The sequence below is a fragment of the Zootoca vivipara genome, chromosome 1, assembly GCF_965207765.1.
Source record: "Zootoca vivipara chromosome 1, rZooViv2.hap1.1, whole genome shotgun sequence".
In the NCBI taxonomy this organism is placed as follows: Eukaryota; Metazoa; Chordata; class Lepidosauria; order Squamata; family Lacertidae; genus Zootoca; species Zootoca vivipara.
The window spans coordinates 60,192,608-60,215,052 of record NC_142582.1 but is presented as its reverse complement, the minus strand read 5'-3'; the positions used below and the strand labels follow the sequence as shown (position 1 = coordinate 60,215,052).

At 45.2% G+C, this 22,445-nt stretch overlaps 1 protein-coding gene across 1 annotated transcript in view; it reads right to left on the bottom strand.

Annotated features, from left to right (window-relative positions):
- MUC5AC (mucin 5AC, oligomeric mucus/gel-forming) overlaps positions 1–22,445 on the bottom strand; it is a 71,892-nt gene that overhangs the window by 37,615 nt on the left and 11,832 nt on the right. The window contains exons 8-18 of the mRNA XM_060276363.2: positions 22,041–22,257; positions 21,355–21,480; positions 19,601–19,718; positions 18,471–18,609; positions 6,494–6,604; positions 5,562–5,631; positions 5,094–5,231; positions 4,013–4,177; positions 2,923–3,017; positions 2,335–2,461; positions 559–811 (exon numbers count right to left, since the gene is read on the bottom strand). Coding sequence (XP_060132346.2) covers positions 559–811; positions 2,335–2,461; positions 2,923–3,017; positions 4,013–4,177; positions 5,094–5,231; positions 5,562–5,631; positions 6,494–6,604; positions 18,471–18,609; positions 19,601–19,718; positions 21,355–21,480; positions 22,041–22,257 — 1,559 coding nt within the window. The remainder of the gene's footprint in view (positions 1–558; positions 812–2,334; positions 2,462–2,922; positions 3,018–4,012; positions 4,178–5,093; positions 5,232–5,561; positions 5,632–6,493; positions 6,605–18,470; positions 18,610–19,600; positions 19,719–21,354; positions 21,481–22,040; positions 22,258–22,445) is intronic.

Here is a 22,445-nt window from a genome sequence, read left to right as displayed (position 1 = left end):
ATGTGATAGTTTAATGGTGGGAGGTATAGGACAGACCTATACAAAGGGAAGCACAAAGAATAGTTAAACTATGGAATTAATTACCAGATAACATGGTGATGGTTCACAACTTGGAAGGCATTACAAGAAGATTAGACAAATTCATGGAGGACAAAGCCACCCACAGCTACTAGTCATGAAGTCTTTATTGCCTCTGAATAGCTGTTGCTAATGAGCATGAGCAGGGTTGCTATTGCATTCGTAAGTTGCTTGTGAGCTTTGCACAGGCTTCTGGTTGGCCATTATGAGAACAAGTTGTTGGACTAGGCAGGCCTTTGGTCTGATCCAGCTGGGCTCTTATGTTTTTCTAACACAAATAAGAAACTTTGGGGCATTTAGATATGTGTCACAAAGGCACCCAATATCTAAGCACCAGACATTACAAAATTAAATTGACTTAATCTTCCAAAAAAATTTAAAAATCATAATTAAGGGCAGCTTAGAAGCAGGGTCCTATGGAAGGAAATGTTGGCTATTCCCATCACCTCATGACAATGCTTATTTCAAACCATCACTTACCATATGACACCTTTTTCATGGATAACTTCTCCAGACAGTAGAGGAGTCCCTTTGTAGTAGCAGGGGCAGCTGGTAGGAGGTACACATTTGCCACTCTCATCCATATACATCCCTTCTTCGCAGGTGCATCCATCCACGGAGGTAAACTTAATGTTGCAGGTGACATCGGGCTCGCTCAGAGATCGGCAGGTGGGTTGGCAGGAACTAATGTTGTAACGGTAAACCAGGGTTTTGGGACACATTTGGTATTTGGCTTGAGAGAGGGAAAAGAAAAGAAGTTGTTCCAGAGGTTATCTAAGGGCTACTGTGGCTATAAATTACTTAGATGTGTATCTGTATATCTGGATGCTGGGCTCTAGTCCCAGAGGCGGGAGAAGCTTGGGATGTCTGCCTCACCATCCAGGTGTGATGGTGTAAAGTGATGTATGCTGCTTTGTGCATAAAGACTGTATGAACAACTGTATGAACGATTGCTTGGGTGCCTTGAATTAAACTTAACTCGCAGAAGGGAAGTTACTCTCTTGTGTGGGTTTATGAAAAGGAGCCTGTTCAAAACGTGACTGATCCATGTAATTTATTGGCCTTTGACTCAAGCTATTCATCTTTAAATCACAGCTTTGAAAACTACTCATTTCATAGTTTGTGTGTTTTTCTATCTTTTCCGAAAAATATGTATTTTACTCCACATGTCTTATCCAGTGCTGTCAAGAATTATTTGGTGTAACTAGAGAGATAAATTAGCACATGCTCCATTATTCACATAAGATTGCAATGCTCTTTTGGTTGTGATTTGCCTCCCCAGGGCAAGCAATAACTTTATTTCCTTCTGAACCTTTTGCAGCTCCCGTAAGCCTCATCTGCACCTGCTCACCAGAGCAAGACTTTCAGGAAACTACTGGCACCACTTTGGGGTTGTCACACAAACAAAGCATAGATGCTTCAAATTCTTGTCCAGGATAATTTTGAAACTACAGCTGCTACTAACTGGCAAAGATCAGTCCACATAAAAGCCACCTCCTTGAAATGAGTTGTTTTGATTCATCAATACTTCAGGCTGTTGGGGGGTGGTGGTTAAAATTCGCTTGGGAGGGAGCAAATTGAACCAGGCGGCTTTGTTCTGATGTGAGTTGGGGAAATTCAAAATGGCAGCCAACATAAAAACTGCCTTCTTTGCCACTTACTAGTAGGCAGCAGTTGAATTTCTATAGAAAAACACACACATCTACAGATGAGCAGATGTTTCTCTCTAGCAGCTCATTTTATTTGAGAGATGCAGTGGCTGAAGCAAATGCATTAAAAATAAAGTCACAAAAATGAAGTGGTGTTGCAAACAACCTCAGTATATTTTTAAACCCAAAATGCCAAGACTACCCTTTAAAAACATTTGGATTTCTTTCTTCTTCTTTTAAAAAAAGAATCAGTTGTAATATGCATTGTTACATTATGTATTATGCACCCTGCACCCTCCCCAAACCTGCTCTTGAGGGTTGGAGGAACTCCAAGAACACATTTAGGGGGTGCCCAGGCGAGGGGAGAAAAGAGAAGAACTTTCCATCTTGCGCTGACCGAGATTCACCCAGCACCATGTTGGATACTTAAAAGTAAGCTCTGTTAATTTCATTGAGACTTACTACTAAGAAAACCTGCAAAACAATTCAGCGACTCTGAAAAAAATTCCACAAATGTTGGGGTGAATCATGGATTTGAGTTGTATTCGAAACACCTTGAAAATCTCTGGTAACTTGCTTTTTGGTTTACAAAATCCTCATAACTTACTACAGACGCTGGTTCTCCATCCGCTCAGCAGCACTCCCTTTGCAGCACAGGCTCTGACATAGGAGGAAAGGGCAGCACACATACAGTCCTCACTCCTTTCACAGTTGCAGGTATCAAACATACAGGTCTAGGGACACAGAGAATAGCCATTAATATTAACTTCCCCCTCCAGGGACATTTGCTCTTAAACTTTCACATGCAGAACTCATCTACGAATTTAATCTAAAAAAACAGGTTTATGTGTCTTTATGTTTCACACTGCTTGCTTTAAACTACTGAGGACCTGGGGGTTTCCTGGGAACCAGCTATTTAAATGTTAACCTCTGTCTCAGAAGTTGGCAAACTACGTGGCCAACCACGCAGAATGGAATGAGAAGATGCTTATATTTAGTAGTGAAGCGAGAAATGAATGTGTAGGATTACATGATATGGGGACAGATAATATACATTGATGACAGAAAGTTTGGCAGAGAGTATACTGAAGCCCTGACATTGTTTATCCACTCTGACGAGTTTAACCCCCCCCCCCCCGAGGAGTTACGTTCAGATTCTCGTTGGCACCTCAAAGAAAGAGAATGTACAAAGTACCGTGTGGAAAGCAGTAGGCTCTACTGTAGAGTGGCACTTCTGAAAGGGTCCATTGCTGTCCGTCAGCAGGCCGCACCAGTGCGAAGCATATTTTTCTGTAAAAGACAGAGGGCAATGGGGTTTTATACATATTACTGCAGAGGTGGGCAATGTGTTTCAGCCCAAGGAACACATTCCCTTCTGTGCAACCTCTCAGGGACCTTATGCCAGTGGTGGACAGGGCAGAGCTACAAACTTCACCTTTGTACAATAGTCTAGTTTCTTCAAACTCATGCGTCCCTCTCTATCCTCCACCCAGGCATGTAAGAATCGCTATCAGAGTTTGAGGACCTATTCCAGTCGGTAAATGAGAGAAAATACTGTATTAAAACTTGCTCTCATTGTTAACTGTATCTTTCTGCCTTGCTTCTGCATCGTATAGTTGTGCTTGCTTGCTCAAGTCACCTATAATCTGCTTTAACCCGTCATCTTTTGTCTGTCATGCAACTTTTCTCTGCGGTCTTAATACACCATGAACAGGATAATGTGGAATGATCTGCAATGATTGTTCCAGCTGTACAAAGCCTTTTTCTCTTATGGGGAGCCACTGTCATCTGAGAGCCAGTGTGGCATAGAGCAACAAACTATGACTTAGAGAGTGTGTGTTGGGCTCACCCACCCAGCTGTTAAGATCCCTAGGTATCCAAAGACCAGTCACATTCTCTCAGACACGCTCACCTCACAGGGTTGTTGTGAGGATAAAATGGGAGGGAGAAGAATTAGGATGCTGCTTGAAGGAAGGGTGGAATATAAAGGCTAAAAAAGTCAACATGACCTTTATGTCCTTACCAGCCCTATACAAGGGCATTTTCTATCTAATAAATAATAACAATAATTTATTATTTATACCCCGCCCATCTGGCTGGGTTTCCCCAGCCACTCTGGGTGGCTTCCAACAGAAATATTAGAATACACTAATAGTTAATATTTTAGAGTTAATGTGAGTTTCTGCTTAAAAAAATAATAATTCTAAAGGGTCTTTCTAATTAGGCTGTTGGTTAAAGAGTATCCTAGGAGAAAAGCTGCAAAATATTTTCTGCAGTGCACATACCATTTTCTATGCTGAGAGTACATGGGTTCTCGAAAATATTTTTGATGTCAGGACAATTGGCCTGTGCTTTCCACGTGTTGGCAAAAGCAGCTGAAGTTCCTTCTACTACTCCACTGGCAGCTTTGAAGTCATCTGCTTGGACACTGTTGAAGTTTCCACAGAGACCTGGGACAAAACCAGAGGGACTTTAATAAAATAAATAATAATAATAATAATAATAATAATAATAATAATAAATAATTTTTATTATTTATACCCCACCCATCTGGGTGGGTTTCCCCAGCCACTCTGGGTGGCTTACAGCACATAAAAAATGGTAAAACATTAGACATTAAAAAAATTCCCAATACAGGGTTGCCTTCAGATGTCTTCTAGAAGCCAGATAGTTGTTTATTGCCTTGACATCTAATGGGAGGGCGTTCCAGAGGGTGGGCGCCACTACCGAGAAGGCCCTCTGTCTGGTTCCCTGCAACCTCACTTCTCACAGTGAGGGAATTGCCAGAAGGCCCTCAGAGCTGGACTTCAGTGTCTGGGCTGAACTATGGGGGTATACTGGGCCGAGGCCGTTTAGGGCTTTAAAGGTCAGCACCAACACTTTGAATTGTGTTCGGAAACGTACTGGGAGCCAATGTAGGTCTTTCAAGACTGGTGTTATGTAGTCTCGGCAGCCACTCCCAGCCACCAGTCTAGCTGCGACATTCTGAATTAGTTGTAGTTCCTGGGTCACCTTCAAAGTTAGTCCCATGTAGAGCACATTGCAGTAGTCCAAGCGGGAGATAAGTAGAGCATGCACCACTCTGGCGAGACAGTCTGCAGACAGCTGCCCTGGACACAGAATTGACCTGTGCCTCCATGGACAGCTGTGAGTCCAAAATGACTCCCAGGCTGCACACCTGCTCCTTCAGGGGCACAGTTGCTCCATTCAGGACCAGGGAGTCCCCCACCCCTGCCCACCCTCTGTTCCCCCCCTTTCTTGTCAAGATTCAACTTTAAATCCTTGCAATCATTCATACAGTATCACAGTGATTTCAGTGAACATTTCCTCTATGTCTTAAGACTAATGATTAATCGGCTCACTTACCACATGTCTGCTCTTTGTGGGCTGGGTCCAAGCGTACAAATAATTGCATGATGGGCACGATCTGGATCTGTAACTGGAGGCCAAATGTTGTTTCCACCACGATGAAGAAGGATGAAGGCCTGAAGATGGTGACATTGGCTGTCGAAGTGAAATATACAGTAATGAGTTTACTAATGGGATCAAACATTTCATCGGGTGTCAACTGATGATTCATATGGCTATGGCATTTGCTACAAGGGTATGAGGGTATTTGCATTTTGCATACTTAACAATGAGGTAATATCTGCTTATGCTAAGCATATTAACCATTTTCCGTAGTAAATGGCCTTCTAGCATAAGAGAAAAGTCTAAAATTCTAAGAACATCAGAAGAGCCTTGCTGAAGGTATCCCTCATGTTGAGAACAATAATAGAGTAGGAGAGTGAAGAATGATGAATGTCATATGTTATCTCTAAAAGGAGAACTTACATGCTGAGATAGGCAGCTGGGAAAGGATCATATTCAAATACACGACCCCAGAGGACTTGATCACAACTACCTGGCAGAGGAGAAAGTGAAGATAATGATGAACAGGTATGGTTAAAAATATCATATTTACCATAGGAAATATGCGCTTGTTTCCCTGTTTCCCTACTCTTTTCATGCACATAAACTGCCAACAAAATCCATATTGTATTGCATCTGTAGCAGTGAAGTCTCTGAAGCCAGCTGATTGTACTGGAAATGGACTGTTCACGAATGCTCCAACTGCTCAGGAAACAGAGCTGCTAGAATGTCTGGAATAGCTTTTATCGGGGAAGGGACAACTGTCAATTGACTGGGATTAAATCCTCGCACAGCTCTCTATGGATCAGAGTAGCTTTGTGAGGCAGTCTAGAGAATGGGAAGAATCACAAGCAGATAAGGAAGCTAAGGGAGGGAGGGAGAAACCGGAAGCAAGTAAGTTGAGGGCACTAGGCCAAGAAACAGTAACCAGAGAAAAGGATAGATATGGGGAAGGACACTTGAAGAAAGGGGCATTGGAAACAAAGAAGCGGGAAGGGAAGGAAAATGTGCATGAAAGGAAAGGTGGTGGGCTTGAGGTTGTGGGGCAGTGGGCCTGCAATATTATGAAATCTAGACTGTAAAGGAAAGGAAATCTAGACGGTAAAGAAAGGACTTACTGTAACCTAGAGGGGAAATGAGGGCCACAGAAGGGTACTGAAGTTCACATTCTGATTGGGGCAGATCAGCTGGTTTATTGTTAGGAGCAGTAATTGAGACTAGGAGATAAAACTGAGCAGTTCTACATATTCTGCATAAGAATGAACATATTTGCTGTTTCACTGGGGGCGTGCCTCTATAAATCAGTGTGTAATCTCCCTTTTAAGCATATAGTGGGCCTTGTTTTCCATACTTACTGTCTGTCCTCCATCTATGCTGATGGCGATGCCTTTCAGGCAGGTCTCGGTGTCTGTCAGGCCACACTTTCGAATTTCTCCCAGAACAGTGAAGGCATTACTGTCGCAGAGCTGGAAGTGAAGAATACAGAGTGTAGGCAGCATGCAATGCCTGGCTTTTTATATAACCATTATCGCATTTTGAGCTACCGGTAGTTGGGTTGTTTATTTAAAATAATGATAGCCTGATGGACTTCCGGCGAGGCAAGATGGCTGCGGGCACGCTGGCGCGGAGCTCCTAGGGACGACCAACGTGCCAGCGCCACCGGTGCAGCCCCCGGACAGCGAAGGGTCACCAGGACCGCAGCAGCTGCTGCACAGGAACCCGGCGGTCCCGGTGGACCGTCTGGAGGGCCGCCGACGCCCCCCCCCCAGCGACCGCGCCGGATCGGCACCAAGGGCACCCGGCCGCTAGCGGAGCAAAGCTCCGTGGCTCGGGGGCTTAGAGAAAGCTACACCGCGGAGCGCCGACGCTCCGGCGGAAAAGGAGAGCCCCCAAGCGCGCTGAAGCCTACATCCCGGAGCGCCGACGCTCCGGAGAAGAAGGAAAACCCCTGAGCGCGCTGCCGCTACCGCCGCCACTCTCTCCCCCCCGGGACACAGGGAGGAGGGAGAGAAAGAACATACCGGAGGGGAAGGAGAGTCCCCACGTGCACCGCCGCGGCCGCGGCTGCAGCCGCCCTCTCCCCCACCGGGACGAAGGGAGAAGAAGGAGAAAGGACCCGCTGAGGCGAGGTGCCTCGGTCCTGCCGTTCACACCGTCGCAACCTGGACTAGCAGCCCTGCCAAAGAGCCACCGCCACTAACAAGGGAGAAGAGGCGAGGTAGGAGGACAAAGGCCGTGGGGGAGACACGAGGCAAAAACTAGGCCCAAGCCCAGCTCTCACCCCACCAACGAGGCCTGTCGGAAAAGACATCGCTTTTGCAACTTCTTGAATTTTTTTTTTCTACTCATTTTTTCATTTTTTCATTTTTTCCCTTTTCTTTCTTTCTTTTTTTTAAAAATATTTTTCTTCCAATTTTTTTACTATTATTACTATTATTTCCCCCTAGTTTTCTTTAAATAAATAAAAAAAAAAAATTCCTTTTTTTTTAACCTTATTTTTGTTGTTGTAGCTGTTTCACATATATACATATATTAATTGCTGCTCTTAACGGGCGAGACCCAGAGAGAGGCAGCGTGAGATAGGACTCCTAAGGAGATCTCTGCTCATTGTTTGTCCTTGTTTTTGTTTTGTATTGCCTCTCCCATTCTCACCAACTACCTTTTTTATCTTTTCAATTTTTATATTACCCTCATTTCTCAATCTCTATTGTTATCATTAGCCCCCCCCCCCAGCACTCTCCAGTCCTTCTAATTTGGGAAACAAAATAAAAACAGAAAAGGCCTCCCCCCATTTCCCCCCTTCCTTTTCTCTTCCTTCCCCCCCCTTTTTTTTTTTTGAACATTCCCTTTTTAAGGGAGGCGCTGCCATTGCAGCCACCTCCTCCAAATAATTTTGCTTTTTATACCTCCTTTTTGGATCTGTCTTGTGTGTGTGTGTGTGTGTGTGTGTGTGTGTGTGTGTGTATCACTTATATTTTTATCTCCATTTTACTTTTTAAACCCACCTTACTCTCCTCCCCCCCCACACCAGCATCTTTACACCACCTATAACATCCCACTCCCACCCTCTACATACAGAACCCCCCTTAGTTACTAATACCCAATCCCCCCTTTTTACGCATCTCCCTTTACGCATCTCCCCCTCATCACCCTACCCACCCCACTTCCTGCTCCCCCCACGCCTGCTTGACCACTTCATTTTATTTTATTTCTTAAATCCACCCCATACCTAACCCCAACACCTCTCAGTTTAGAAGGGGACCTCTGCTACTGCAGTCATCCCAACTTTGATTTATTGCTAATACCCCCATCCCTCACACTTTCAAATACACTGCTCTCCACCCCGGCCCCAGCCCCCACTTTATACCTCAATCTAAGTGTGCCTGTTCCCCGCTCCCTCCCCACTGATCCCCAACAACTACATACCTATACCCCCCACCCACTTTCACCAACAATCTCCCAGCAAACCCTTACCCCACACTGAACCTAAAAGCACCAATACAATATACCATCACTGCTACTACTTTCCTTCCTTCCTTCCTTCCTTCCTCCCCTTCTCCCCCTCTCTCTACCGTCCTTTCACTCCTTCCTTCCCCCCACTCCCCCACTTCCCTCCAACCCCCATTTACTTTCCAATCTCCTATCCCTCCCCCTCTCCCCCCTTCTTTTCCCCTCCTCCTAAACCCCCTCTCCATCCTCTTTCCCTCCCTCTGACACTATACAGTTCTGCCTAAATCTACCTGAAAACAACCCTGCCAAGCTCAAACCCTTTAATTACCTGTTGTGGCTCCACAACCCCACTTTCCACCCCCAACTGGACCCCAACACCCCCCCCCCCCGAACACACGAGGGTGCACCACTGAGGAGAACGCGAGAACTCCAGAGAAGCCTGCAAAACACAACCCAGGTGACACACAAATGACCGCCTAATTCAAACGCTCTGAATAGCCACCAATCAACGCCTGATCAATCCAACAATCTAACACCACGACTCCCAATCACAACAAACCCTACTCCAAGAAGTCACCAAGCAGACCGCAAACCGAAAACCCCAGGGAAACCAGGATAACACCAGCCAGGAAAATGGCAAACAGAGCTGAGAACGCAACGCCTCTCCAAGAAGACGACCACCCGATGACAAAAAAAGATCAGAGGGATATGGAAACAAGACTAATAGAGAGAATAACGAAAGAATTAACAAAACAGTTCACAAAACAACTGGAGGACACAGTGGCCCCCCTACAGGCACAAATCAATGAACTAACATCCAAACTGGTAGCTCTGGAGAACGAGAACCAAACACAAAAAAGGACAATAGAGCAACACCAGGAGGAAAACACACATATAAAAAAGAAACTGAACGAACTGGAAACAGAAAACGAAGAACTGAAAATCAAACAAGCGGACCTTGAAGATCGGAATAGACGCTGCAACATCCGCTTTCGCAACTTTCCGGAAAAAGCGGAAGAGAAAAGCCCAGCGAACCTAATAGTAAACTGGCTAAAAGACACAGTGCCAAACCTGAAAATTGAGATAGATGACCTGGAGAGGGCACACAGAGCTCTAAGACCCATGCCAAAATCCGACGACCCCCCAAGGGACATCATCGTGTGCTTCGCACGCTACAAAAAGAAAGAAGAAATTTGGAACTACCTTAGAAATTCGACCAACCTTCAATACAAAAACAACCACATACTGGCCTTACAAGATCTGTCCCAAGATACCCTAAACCGGAGGAAAATCTTACGCCCATGCACCCGACGTCTCCAAGAAACAGGGATCAACTACCGATGGGGCTTCCCCTTCCGCCTCATTGCAACAAAAAACGCAAAACAATACACAGCTACCAACAAAACGGAAGCCAAGCAATTACTGAAGGACCTCGGACTCAGCATCCCACCGGAATGGCTTCAAGATGACCCACCAAGCGACAGCCAAGACCAAGACAACGAAACAACAGCAAATGGCTGGACGAAAGTCCAGAACAACAAGAAGAAAAAGGCAAAGAATCAAGAGAAACACAAAGCACGCCAATACAACCAGACAACACCCTCACACACGAAACCTTCCGGCCGACCATACGACACAAGAAGCCTGACCAAGACCGACGAAACCAACACAGCACAGAGGAACGACCTTACTGCAACAACAACCACAGCAAAATGAAGCAGCCGGAAAACATCGCAAGCTGAAGGACTGGTGACTCCCCCTCCCTCCCCCCTCCCCCCCTAGGCTATGAACAAAACTAACACCAGCAACATTCCCCCCCCCGCCCCACATCCCCACAGAAACCGCCACTCCAACACCAGTCCAAACAACCACATCCCACATCCCCCTTAATCCGACAACTCACAACACACACCCTCAACACCCCCCCCCCCGAATCCACTCTAAGGAAAAATAACAAATGCAACCCACACACCCCAACCTACGATCAGGCTAAAAGATATTACCTAATTAGCACAATGGTGGCACCAGAGAGCGCACCAACACTCACACCTACACCCCAACACAAAAATGATGTTGCTATTAATACTGGCAACATTGTTCCCAAACCTTAAACCCGACATCCATATCGCAAGGACGCTTTACATTGTCTCGCTGAACACCCCCCATTGTAAACGACAAGGGGGAAGGCCTGTCTCTGAACACGGCCCTCCACATCAGCTGAGACCCAGGGCCAACCGGCCAAGGGCCAGACGGCCCAAAATACCCCAAATGAACACCTATAAGACTACACATAGGAAACTCTATACAACTTACTCCCTACTCTCTAACCCAAATCTAACTCTAACCCCACTAGCCCCCTACCCACCACACCCTAGGTCAGCGGAACCCCAATGGTTCAGTAAACAACACATAGTGAGAGACACAGGACAACCTGGACGGGTTGGCAAGGAATCGCCTTACACAACAAATAGACGTGATGGCTAGCTTAAAAGCGATTACACTAAATGTGAGGGGGTTGGGAAACCCCATTAAAAGAAAACGCATTACCTCACACATAAACACCATGAAACCACACATCACCTTCCTACAAGAAGTACACAACCCCCCCAAAGGGAACAAACTTCTGAGCGACCCCCGCTTCAGTCAACAATGGGTGGCACAAGGCTCAGGAAAGGCCCGCGGAGTAGCTGTAATACTCAATAAAGACCTAAACTTCAAAGCCACAACAGTCCTGAAGGACAAAAAGGGCAGATTCATTTTCATCAAAGGAACACTAGATGGCAAAATTAAACTGACAATCGGATCTATATATGCCCCAAATTCAAAACAACTAGAATTCTTCCAGAAGACACTGAACAAACTTCTCTCCTTCATGGAAGGGGAAGCAATCCTAGGAGGCGACCTCAACCTAAATATGAAAGGCATATCCCTAAAAAACATCCAATCTACAACCCCATGGGCAACTTTCCTTCGTGGAAAACCCCCAATAACTAGGGACTCTTACAAGTTAATAAAACTGCTAAAAGACAGGGGTCTCTACGACATTTGGAGTGAACAAAACCCGGGAGACACTACCCACACATTCCAATCTGGACGGCATGGCACAACGTCCAGATTGGACAGCATTCTGCTCACACAGAGTCTAATCCCTTGGGTAGAATCATCAAACATAGGCAACATTAAAATCACAGATCATGCCCCAGTAGAAGTTACTATTAAAATAGGAGAGAGAACACTTAATACCCCATCATGGTCCTTTAACCCCATCCTAACCACAAACAAACAAATTAGAGAAAGTCTCACAAAAACCCTCCAAAATTACTTCAAAGAAAATGATGTAGACAACATAACAACCCCCCTCCTATGGGACGCAATGAAAGCAGTCACCAGAGGAGCTTGCATAAAAGAGAAAACACTCCTTAAAAAACAAACCACCACAAAGATTAGTAAACTGGAACAAGAAATTACAACCCTCTCATCACGCTACAAACAAACAGGATCCAAAAAACTTCTTAAACTTATAGAACAAAAGAGAAGAGAAATAGATTCCCTAGAAATTAATAAAACAATGATCAACATTCTATATTCTAAACAACGCTTCTATGAATATGGGGGGAAGAACTCCAGACTATTAGCGAATAGATGTAGGAAAAGAACACTCAAAACAAGAATACACTGCATCACCAAAAAAGACGGCAACACAACATTCTCCCCCAAAGAAATAACTTCAGAATTTGCAGAATTTTACTCTAGTCTATACACATCCCACAACCCACCTGAGAAGGGAATAAAAGAATTTATAGGAGGACTGACCATGCCTACCTTAACAGATGAAGAACAGGAATACATGGACAGGCCCATCACCCCAGAGGAAATAGACATGGTCCTAAAAAACCTGAAACCACACAAAGCCCCAGGCCCAGACGGCTTCACAGCAGAATTCTATAAGAAATTCAAAGAACCCCTAATGCCACACATGACTCGCCTATTTAACGACATCATGAAAGGGGGGCCCATCCCCCAAACCTGGACCCACTCCAAAATAGTCTCCATCCCAAAACCCCTGAAGGACAATCTCAAAGTCGAATCATATCGCCCAATCTCATTAATAAACCAAGACTACAAGATATTCACATCAATCCTGGCCAACCGCTTAAAAAACTTCTTATGCAATTTAGTAGCCCCAGATCAGACTGGCTTCGTCCCTGGTCGCAATATCACAGACCCCATCAGGAAACTGCTGAACCTAATCGAACACAGCAAGGCAACCAAAACCCCACTGACAATTATGTCTCTAGACATCCTCAAGGCCTTTGATTGCCTAGAATGGAAATACCTGTTAGCAGTATTAACTAGCATGAAATTTGGCCCAAACTTTCTACAAGTCCTCAAACAAATATACTCCCAAGCCTCAGCAAAATGCAGAATCAACAACATAGACTCCAACAGCATAAAAATCCAAAGGGGCACAAAACAAGGATGCCCACTATCCCCCTTCCTATTTATACTGGCCCTAGAACCGCTAGCAATCCGAATCCGTGCAACCACAGACATCAAAGGAGTTGAAATAAAAGGCAGAACATATAAAATAGGGCTCTTTGCAGATGACCTAATGGTCACAACATCAGACCCCTTAAACACAGCAATCTCCCTAACCAGAGAACTCAACACATTTGCAACGGTGTCAGGCCTGCGAGTAAACTTTGCAAAATCAGAAGCCATGTGCTTCAACACTCCTCCCCACACCCAGAAAGAACTCACTAATATCACCAAAATAAAACTCTGCCACACCAAGTTCAGATACCTAGGGGTACAAATAACCAAAAATCTCAACAAATTATACCTACACAACTATAAACCCTTGTGGCGACAAATAAACAAAGACCTGAAGAGATGGGACAACATGAATTTCACCCTCTCAGATAAAATGGCAATGATCAAAATGATCACTCTCCCAAAATTAACCTACTTATTCCAAACCCTCCCAGTCTGGATCCCCCCAATTCAACTCCGCAGATGGCAGAGAAAACTGCACTCCTTCATCTTCTCACATAAAAAACCAAGAATAAGCACCAAATACCTGCACCTCCCCACCTCACAAGGAGGATGGGGAATCCCTAACATCCTATATAATAATGTCCATGTTGTCCCTGCGTCCAGATGTCCCGTGTGTCCCTGGGTCACTGCGCATGTGCCCCAGGGATACAGGGATTGGACAGCAGAGACTGCGCGCGCGCGCACTCTCCCCCCACTCTGCCTCCTCCAACCGCCGCTCCCGCCGGGGTGGAGGCCGGCGAAGGCCTCCTCACAACCCTCCCTGGCCGTGAGGAGCGGCGGTTGGAGGAGGCGGGGGGGGGAGAGTGCGCGCGTCCTTCCTGTCGGCGGCTGGGGGAGAGGAAGGAAGGAGGAGAAAGCGCCGCTTTCTCCTCCTCCGTTCCTGTCCCCCTGCCGCCGACAGCAAGGACGGGTCCCAGGGTTCGGAGAAGCGCTGCGCAAGCGCTTCTCCGAACCCTGGGATGTCTGCTTCCTGTCGGCGGCTGCGGGAGAGGAACGGAGAAGGAGAAAGCAGCGCTTTCTCCTCCTCCGTTCCTGTCCCCCTGCCGCCGACAGCAAGGACGGGTCCCAGGGTTCGGAGAAGCGCTGCGCAAGCGCTTCTCCGAACCCTGGGATGTCTGCTTCCTGTCGGCGGCTGCGGGAGAGGAACGGAGAAGGAGAAAGCAGCGCTTTCTCCTCCTCCGTTCCTGTCCCCCTGCCGCCGACAGCAAGGACGGGTCCCAGGGTTCGGAGAAGCGCTGCGCAAGCGCTTCTCCGAACCATGGGATGTCTGCTTCCTGTCGGCGGCTGCGGGAGAGGAACGGAGGAGGAGAAAGCAGCGCTTTCTCCTCCTTCGTTCCTGTCCCCCTGCCGCCGATAGCAAGGACAGGTCCCAGGGTTCAGAGAAGCGCTGTGCAAGCGCTTCTCCGAACTCTGGGATGTCTGCTTCCTGTCGGTGGCTGCAGGAGAGGAACGGAGGAGGAGAAAGCAGCGCTTTCTCCTCCTTCGTTCCTGTCCCCCTGCCGCTGACAGCAAGGACAGGTCCCAGGGTTCGAAGAAGCGCTGCGCAAGCGCTTCTCCGAACCCTGGGAGTTCTGCTTCCTGTCGGCGGCTGCGGGAGAGGAACGGAGGAGGAGAAAGCAGCGCTTTCTCCTCCTCCGTTCCTGTCCCCCTGCCGCCGACAGCAAGGACGGGTCCCAGGGTTCGGAGAAGCGCTGCGCAAGCGCTTCTCCGAACCATGGGATGTCTGCTTCCTGTCGGCGGCTGCGGGAGAGGAACGGAGGAGGAGAAAGCAGCGCTTTCTCCTCCTTCGTTCCTGTCCCCCTGCCGCCGATAGCAAGGACAGGTCCCAGGGTTCAGAGAAGCGCTGTGCAAGCGCTTCTCCGAACTCTGGGATGTCTGCTTCCTGTCGGTGGCTGCAGGAGAGGAACGGAGGAGGAGAAAGCAGCGCTTTCTCCTCCTTCGTTCCTGTCCCCCTGCCGCTGACAGCAAGGACAGGTCCCAGGGTTCGAAGAAGCGCTGCGCAAGCGCTTCTCCGAACCCTGGGAGTTCTGCTTCCTGTCGGCGGCTGCGGGAGAGGAACGGAGGAGGAGAAAGCAGCGCTTTCTCCTCCTCCGTTCCTGTCCCCCTGCCGCCGACAACAATGACAGGTCCAAGGGTTCGGAGAAGCGCTGTGCAAGCGCTTCTGCGAACCCTGGGAGGTGTCCTTGCTGTCGGCGGCTGCGGGAGAGGAACGGAGGAGGAGAAAGCAGCGCTTTCTCCTCCTCCGTTCCTGTCCCCTTGCCGCCGACAGCAATGACAGGTCCCAGGGTTCGGAGAAGCGCTGCGCAAGCGCTTCTCCGAACCCCAGGATGTTCTAGAGCCCGTTATTGAACGGGCTGAAATACACTAGTAGAAACATATTACAGGGCCAATCAAATACGACATATAATCCCGTATATACTGGAAGATGAGACAAAACAATGGATACACTTAGAGAGAGACACAATTGAAAATATCAGCACCACAGCATACCCATTCCTCCCAAACAAACTAAGAAGGATCCCCACAACACTTAATAGGTACACACAAACCATGTTCAAAGCATGGAAAACAGAAACGGACAAACTAACCCCAACCACATCCCCACTACTCCCCCTGGTCTACCATCCATTATTCCACCAGGCAGCACAAAACATCCAAACTAAAACTTGGCAAACCAAAGGCCTATATCGCCTAACAGACTTCTATAAAAATAACATACCTCTGACAACACGAGAAATACAGGATAAACTAGAAGACACCCAAATACCCTGGCTAGCACAACACCAATTACATGCCCTCTTAAACAAGCCAGCAATAAAATTAGCAGCAACAAGACCCCTGACACCTTTTGAAAACCTCCTTCTAACGACAAAGGGTCACGGCAAAGGGATGGTATCTGCAATATATAAAATACTCCTCCAAAATTCCACAAACTCCCCAGACGCAATAAAAAAACAATGGGAAGAAGATATAGGCTATGAAATCAACCCCACTCAATGGACCAGGATGTGGTCTAAACCCCCATTTAAATCCATATCAGCAAAAAGGAAAGAACTCACTCTGAAAACCATCTACAGGTGGCACCTAACACCACGAAAACTAGCACTAATACGCCCAGGAACCTCATCAAAATGCTGGAGAGGATGCACATCAACAGGCACATATTTCCACATGTGGTGGGAATGCCCCAAAGCCCAACAATTCTGGAGAACAACCGTAAGAGAAATAGGTAAAATAACCCAACAAACATTAGAACTTACCCCAGAACTGGCCTTGCTAAACATCTTCCAGGACAACAATGCCCACCTACATCACAAAGAACTCATAACCCACTTACTCTCAGCTACCAGAAACACCATAACCAGACACTGGAAAGACCTGGCAGGAGTAAACATGGACCAATGGTACCAGACGGTATGGGAAACAGCCCTATTAGAAAAATTAACCAATAAGTTGAAATTGACACGGGGTCAAATAGAAGAAGACGGCTTCACCCCAGTATGGTTCCCCTTTATCACATACACAGCGCAACAAGACAACGACAGAAATCCACCAACAGCATACAAATCAATATGGCTAACCTGACCCGCCCACCCTACTCACATAAAACAGACCACCACAGCCAACCACAAAAGAAAACTATATCCTAGGCCAACCCCAACAACTCTCACCATCAAAGGAAAACAAATGCACAACAAAGAACCTGCACAACCGATGCTGACAACCCCCCCAACACACTTTAAGTAAACTAGAAACATTGTCACACTACCCCCACCCCCTCCCCTTATCTACCGCTCTCCCCCTTTTCCTCCCCAATGTCTCAACAATTGAAACTGATCTGTAAAAATGCTATGAGAGACACTGCCCATGTCTTTGTAAACTGAGAAAACCTTAAATAAAAATAAATTAAAAAAAAAAAAATAATGATAGCCTGCCCTTCATTGTCAATATGGGGCAACGTCCCACAATTAAAACAATATAATCCTAACATTTTTTAAAAAAACAAAAACAAAATATGATATAAATAAGACTAAAACGTGATAATTTAACAAGTCAAATATCATACTGAGCTCCTATGGAAGATTAAGAGCTTGCCTAAACAAACATACTTTACCTTGTATTTGAAAGGCAAGGAAGATCAAATAATTGGCATTTCTCTTAGAAGGGTGTTTCACAGAACAGGAGCCAATGCTGTAAAGGGTCTGTCCCTTGCTCCCATTGATGTTTCCTTGTAAGGAGCTAGCACAAGAATAGGGCATCCTCTCTATTATCTTAATGGGCAAGAGGGCTCATGGGGTAAAAGAGCTCCCAAAGTTTTGCTGGACCAACACCAACACCTCCAGATGCTGCTGAACTACAACTCCCATCATCTCTGACTGACTGGAGGCCACAAGATCCCCATCCCTGGCTTAGGGCTTCATACAGGAGGTAATCTGAGGAGAGGTGCTGATCTGAAGTGAAAGCTTCTGGGCTGGATGTAAACTAAATTAGTCATACTTTAGCCCCATTGAAATTAAGTCATGCTAAACTCAAGTCCCATTAGTTTAATGGGAACTAGGTCCAACTAGCTTAGACTCAATTGGCCTTGTGTGAGATGAGCCTTGTCAATGCAGCTGTGTCATTCAGATATAGCATACACATGAAATCCAATAGGGACTCAGACTCAGGATTTTCCAGGCCCCATTCCATCTCCCCAGCCACTCTATGTGCTTGGTTTCCCAGTCTGAGGAATACACTGCAATACTTAAACAGCAGTGAATTAAACTAGTCTTCCCCAACCTAGTACCCTCCAGATGTTTTTGGATTAAACTAGTCTTCCCCAACCTAGTACCCTCCAGATGTTTTTGGATCTCATCATCCCTGACCAGGGCCATGCTGGCTGGTGCTGAAGGCTGTTTAACAGACCATTGTATTTTAATATTTTGTTGGAAGCCACCCAGAGTGGCTGGGGAAACCCAGCCAGATGGGCGGGGTATAAATAATAAATTCTTATTCTTATTCTTATTATTATTAGGGGGCTGTTGACCAAAATATCCAGGTTGGGGAAGGCTGAATTGAACAGTTGCATATGAAATCCACGAAGCATGACAACTGCAGTTCTTTCCTATGGGACTTTTGCAAAAGCCTGCTGACATCAACGTATTTATTTTATGTTGGACTCTTTGCTGGTATTTCCTGTGTATAGAAAATTACTGTTGATGTCAATTGCTTAATTAAATCAAACCTTTCCCCTGTGACATTCTAACCAAGCCATTTCGATCCCTGCATGTGGGGATTTCTCCAATGCAAAACCTCCCCAAAAGTTTAATATTGCCTTTTGGTTACCTTAGTTAAGACATAGCTACAGTCCCCAAAGACCGAATAGCGTTTCTCATCAAATGTGGAGATGTGGGAGCCTCCTTCAACAGAGCACATTCCGGGGCAGTCAAGGCTGACACAGGCCCACTGGCCTCCGGTACATGTACTGAAAAGAAGAGAGTGGTGTGCATCAGGTGACAATGTACACAAGGAATGATACATGGAAGGAAGAAAGAAAATGAGACATTGCACTACCTTTGTAACCCAAGAAAATCCTTAATAAAAATAATTATTTAAAAAAAGGAAGAAGCAAAAAAGAAATGTACAATAATTAAAGCTAGGCTATTTTAATACACTTATTTCCATTTCTTTAAGTGCTGCTGTAGGGTGTGGTCTTTTATTAATGAACAACTTTTCTGTAGGTAATCCAATGTTCCTTGATGAGCTATAGCAATGTTAATAACCGTTTTTGAAAGACGTTGAAACAATAAACAAGAAATCATAACCCCTGTATTCCTGAAGGCTTCATATTTCAAAACACACTGCCGAAATGGGGCCCTTTGGTTAATTTTGGAATAGAAATGGATTGATGTCACATATTTGAACAAAAGCCTATTTAAACCTGCATCTCCTTCATATACAATATGAATGCATTCAATGGTTTGTTTGTTTTTAAAAAATGGGATTTCTCCTCCTCCTCCTCCTCCTCCTTCACAATTACATTAACCTGCTCCTAAAATATCCTCAAATATCTCCTCTTCTTTGTGAATTTTGATGTCAAATATACCTGGAGATATATCCTAGAAACAGTAGGATATCCTTTGAATATGGATACCTGTACTTGACATTCAGCCATATTAATTCACTCATATTAATCTGATGCCTGTCAGCTGATGTTTTTTCAGTATTTTGTAGCTTATTTTATGAATTCATTTCATTTCATTTATAGTCTACCTTTCTTCTGTCATGGAACCCAAGGGAGCATCCATGTGGCTCCATGCTGCAGTGTTTTAGCATTTGACACAATTGACACTAAAGTAGTAAACATCAATACTGGGATTCTTTTTTTTTAATACCACAACATTCTACACTTGAGTCATTATTCCCATCACATTTATTTTTTAGCCAATAGGAACGAGCAGATGTGGGTGTCTTACCATGCAGTGCACTGGGATGCAAAAGAAGCTCCAGGAGAATAAGTGTCTCCATTGTAAGTACAGTGACAGTCCTTCACAGCGATGCAACCAGAGCTGCTTATGTCATCAAACACAGTGCCTAAAAGAATAAGGAGCTAGGTTAGGTATCAGTTTCATTGTTTTAAAGATCTGTGAGGCACATTACACCATTCCACTGACTTTGGTATTGTCATGCCAGATTCATGATGGCAATCTACCATGTTACCATTTTCCAGTAGCTCGAGAAAGTGGCATTGTGGGAGCTGCATTATGTGGGATGTAATGCACTGGGAGCAGTCAAGTACAACATTCCTTGTTTTGCTAGAGTGCACATGCAAGGGAATGTTTGGTCCAGCCAGTCAAAACTTCCTGTTCCTCCTGGCCTGGAGCATCCTTCCTTGCATGTGACTAGTAGGTGGGCATGACCTTTTCAGACCTGGTAAAAGGCCAAGCCACACTGCTACCTTCCCCTTTTCAACCTTCCCGTTTGTTCTGTCTGCATCCTACATCACCTGGACTACTACTGCTGGCTGCCACAGCAGTTCCCCATGTTATCTCCCCTACGGGGTAAACCTGTCTGTACATGTGTGTAACTTTAAGCCTAAAGCCTGCCTTCAGGGATCACGCTGTGCTCTGCCTGATCGTGAGTAAAACTACTTTTTGTTACATATGAATAAGACTGTTGTGTCTTTATTCATTTAGGAGGGATTCAAAAATGGTCTTGCCAGGAATATTAGAGCATATCTCAATCTGGGCTACCCAAATTGAATTGTTTATTGTCTTAAGAAACTCACATGAGTTTGCAACCAGTTTTCTGCTGCGTAAGAAGGGGAATGCACTCTGCTAAGTGAATAAACTTGCTAGCGCAAGTTGGGAAGGATATTAATAATCAATATATCCTCTCCTGCCACCCTCAACATTCCCACACTTTAAACACCTGGAGTTGTGTGTGTGTGTGTGTGTGTGTGTGTGTGTGTCATAGCTGTCAAGTTTTCCCTTATTTTAGGGGAAATTCCCTTATGCTGAATAGGATTCCTCGCGAGAAAAGGGAAAACTTGACAGCTATGGTGTGTGAGTGTGTGTTCTTGACCAGGTTTGCTTTGTTTTAAGAGCATACAAGCTACCATGCTGGATCAGTTTGTTGAGCCATCCAACTGAACACCCTGCCCTCATAAAACTTGCCAGTCATTCAGTCTTAGCAAAGTTCACAGGAAAAGTTTCCCTCTTTCTGCTAATACTAGAATTAAGCATCACCCACTGAAACAGAAAGTTACTCAGAATAGCACCAGCACTTCAGCATTGAATAAATAAATACATGCATTTTTTTAAAAAAAAATATGGCGGAAAACCCCTGATCTTTTTGATTGTATGTATTTCTATTTTGCCTTTCTGTAAGAGTGTATGACCCTTCCAGCAAGAAGTATTAAAAATAATTGAAAACATTTAAAAAATAAAATAAAATATGCAAAGAAGTGTGCATATATCAAATTTTTAATTTGCCTAGCCACAAAAGCACTCTATACTGTATAGATATATAGAAAAAGTAAGATCACAGAAGGAAAATAAATCCAAAAGTGGGGGGAAATTAAGAACCACCCTTAATTTTCATAGCAGAGGATAGCAATCATGACTATCTCATTTAAAACTGTAACTAAGGAAGCTGTTTTCTATCGAAAGCTATTTCTTAATACTCAGAGCCCCCGCTGTCAGCCTAATGCATGTGTTTGGTGACTTACCTGGGGGACAAAAGCAGCCATCTGTACAATGATCTTCACAGAGCTGGGATCTTTCGGGATTGGTACAAGTATTAGAACAGGGGGACCCACATTCCTGGTGCACCATATTGAAAGGGCATGACTTGGCTGAAAGGAGACATAAATTATGAAACATTAGATGACCTGCTATGTAATTTTTGTGTTTGTTGTTTTCTTGAGGTGAAATTGCTTTAAACAAATGGTGTTTTATGTTCTTGGGGGGGGGTTAAGCAGGAGTATAGAAAACAAGCCCATTGAGGGGAAAATTAAGAAACTGGGTATATGTATACTGGGCAGGGACAAGAAAGCACACTTCCAATACATGAAGAACTGTCGCACCAAACAGGGAAAATGTGTGTCTTCAGCTGCCCCAGAGGACAGGACCAAATCAAATGGGCTTAAGCTACAGGGGATAGATTTCAGTGGAACAGGAGGAGAATCTTTTTTGATGGAAAGTTCTATTCAAGAATGGAAGCCATTGCATGGGGTTGGGGAGTTCCCTCTCACACTAGAGGTCTTTAAGCAGAGGCTGGGCAACCATCTGTTGGGATTACTGGATTTTTGCATCAAGCAAAGATTTAGGCTAGATGGCCTACAACAGTGCCTCCCACATTATGATTTGATGAGTCTGACCCAGAGAGGCAGAAGTGCCTTTCACAGATACTTACCACACAGATCTTCTGTCCTCCATTCCATTGGCAGTCCACCAGCATGGGCACATTGCCGGGAGTATTCAGCAAAGGTGTTGCAAATGCAGTAATCAGTGGCAGACTTATCACAACTGCACAGGTCTTGTATGCAAGCATCAATGTAATCTTGTACTTCAACCAGTGCATTGCAGCTCATGAATGCTTCACCAGTCAATACCGTTTGGCAGACAGTACTCTGGAAGTAGGAAATAGACAGTGTGTGTAAACAATGGGCTTCATAAAGTACCAGTTAGCTTTTGAACTACTACTGATTTTAACCAATGGTATTTGTAAGTTAGCATTTATTTCCAAAAGTTCATTGTCTCAGTTTCTTCTGCATTCCCTGAAGACAAAGCAAAGGGAAAGAAAATATCAGATCTCCCT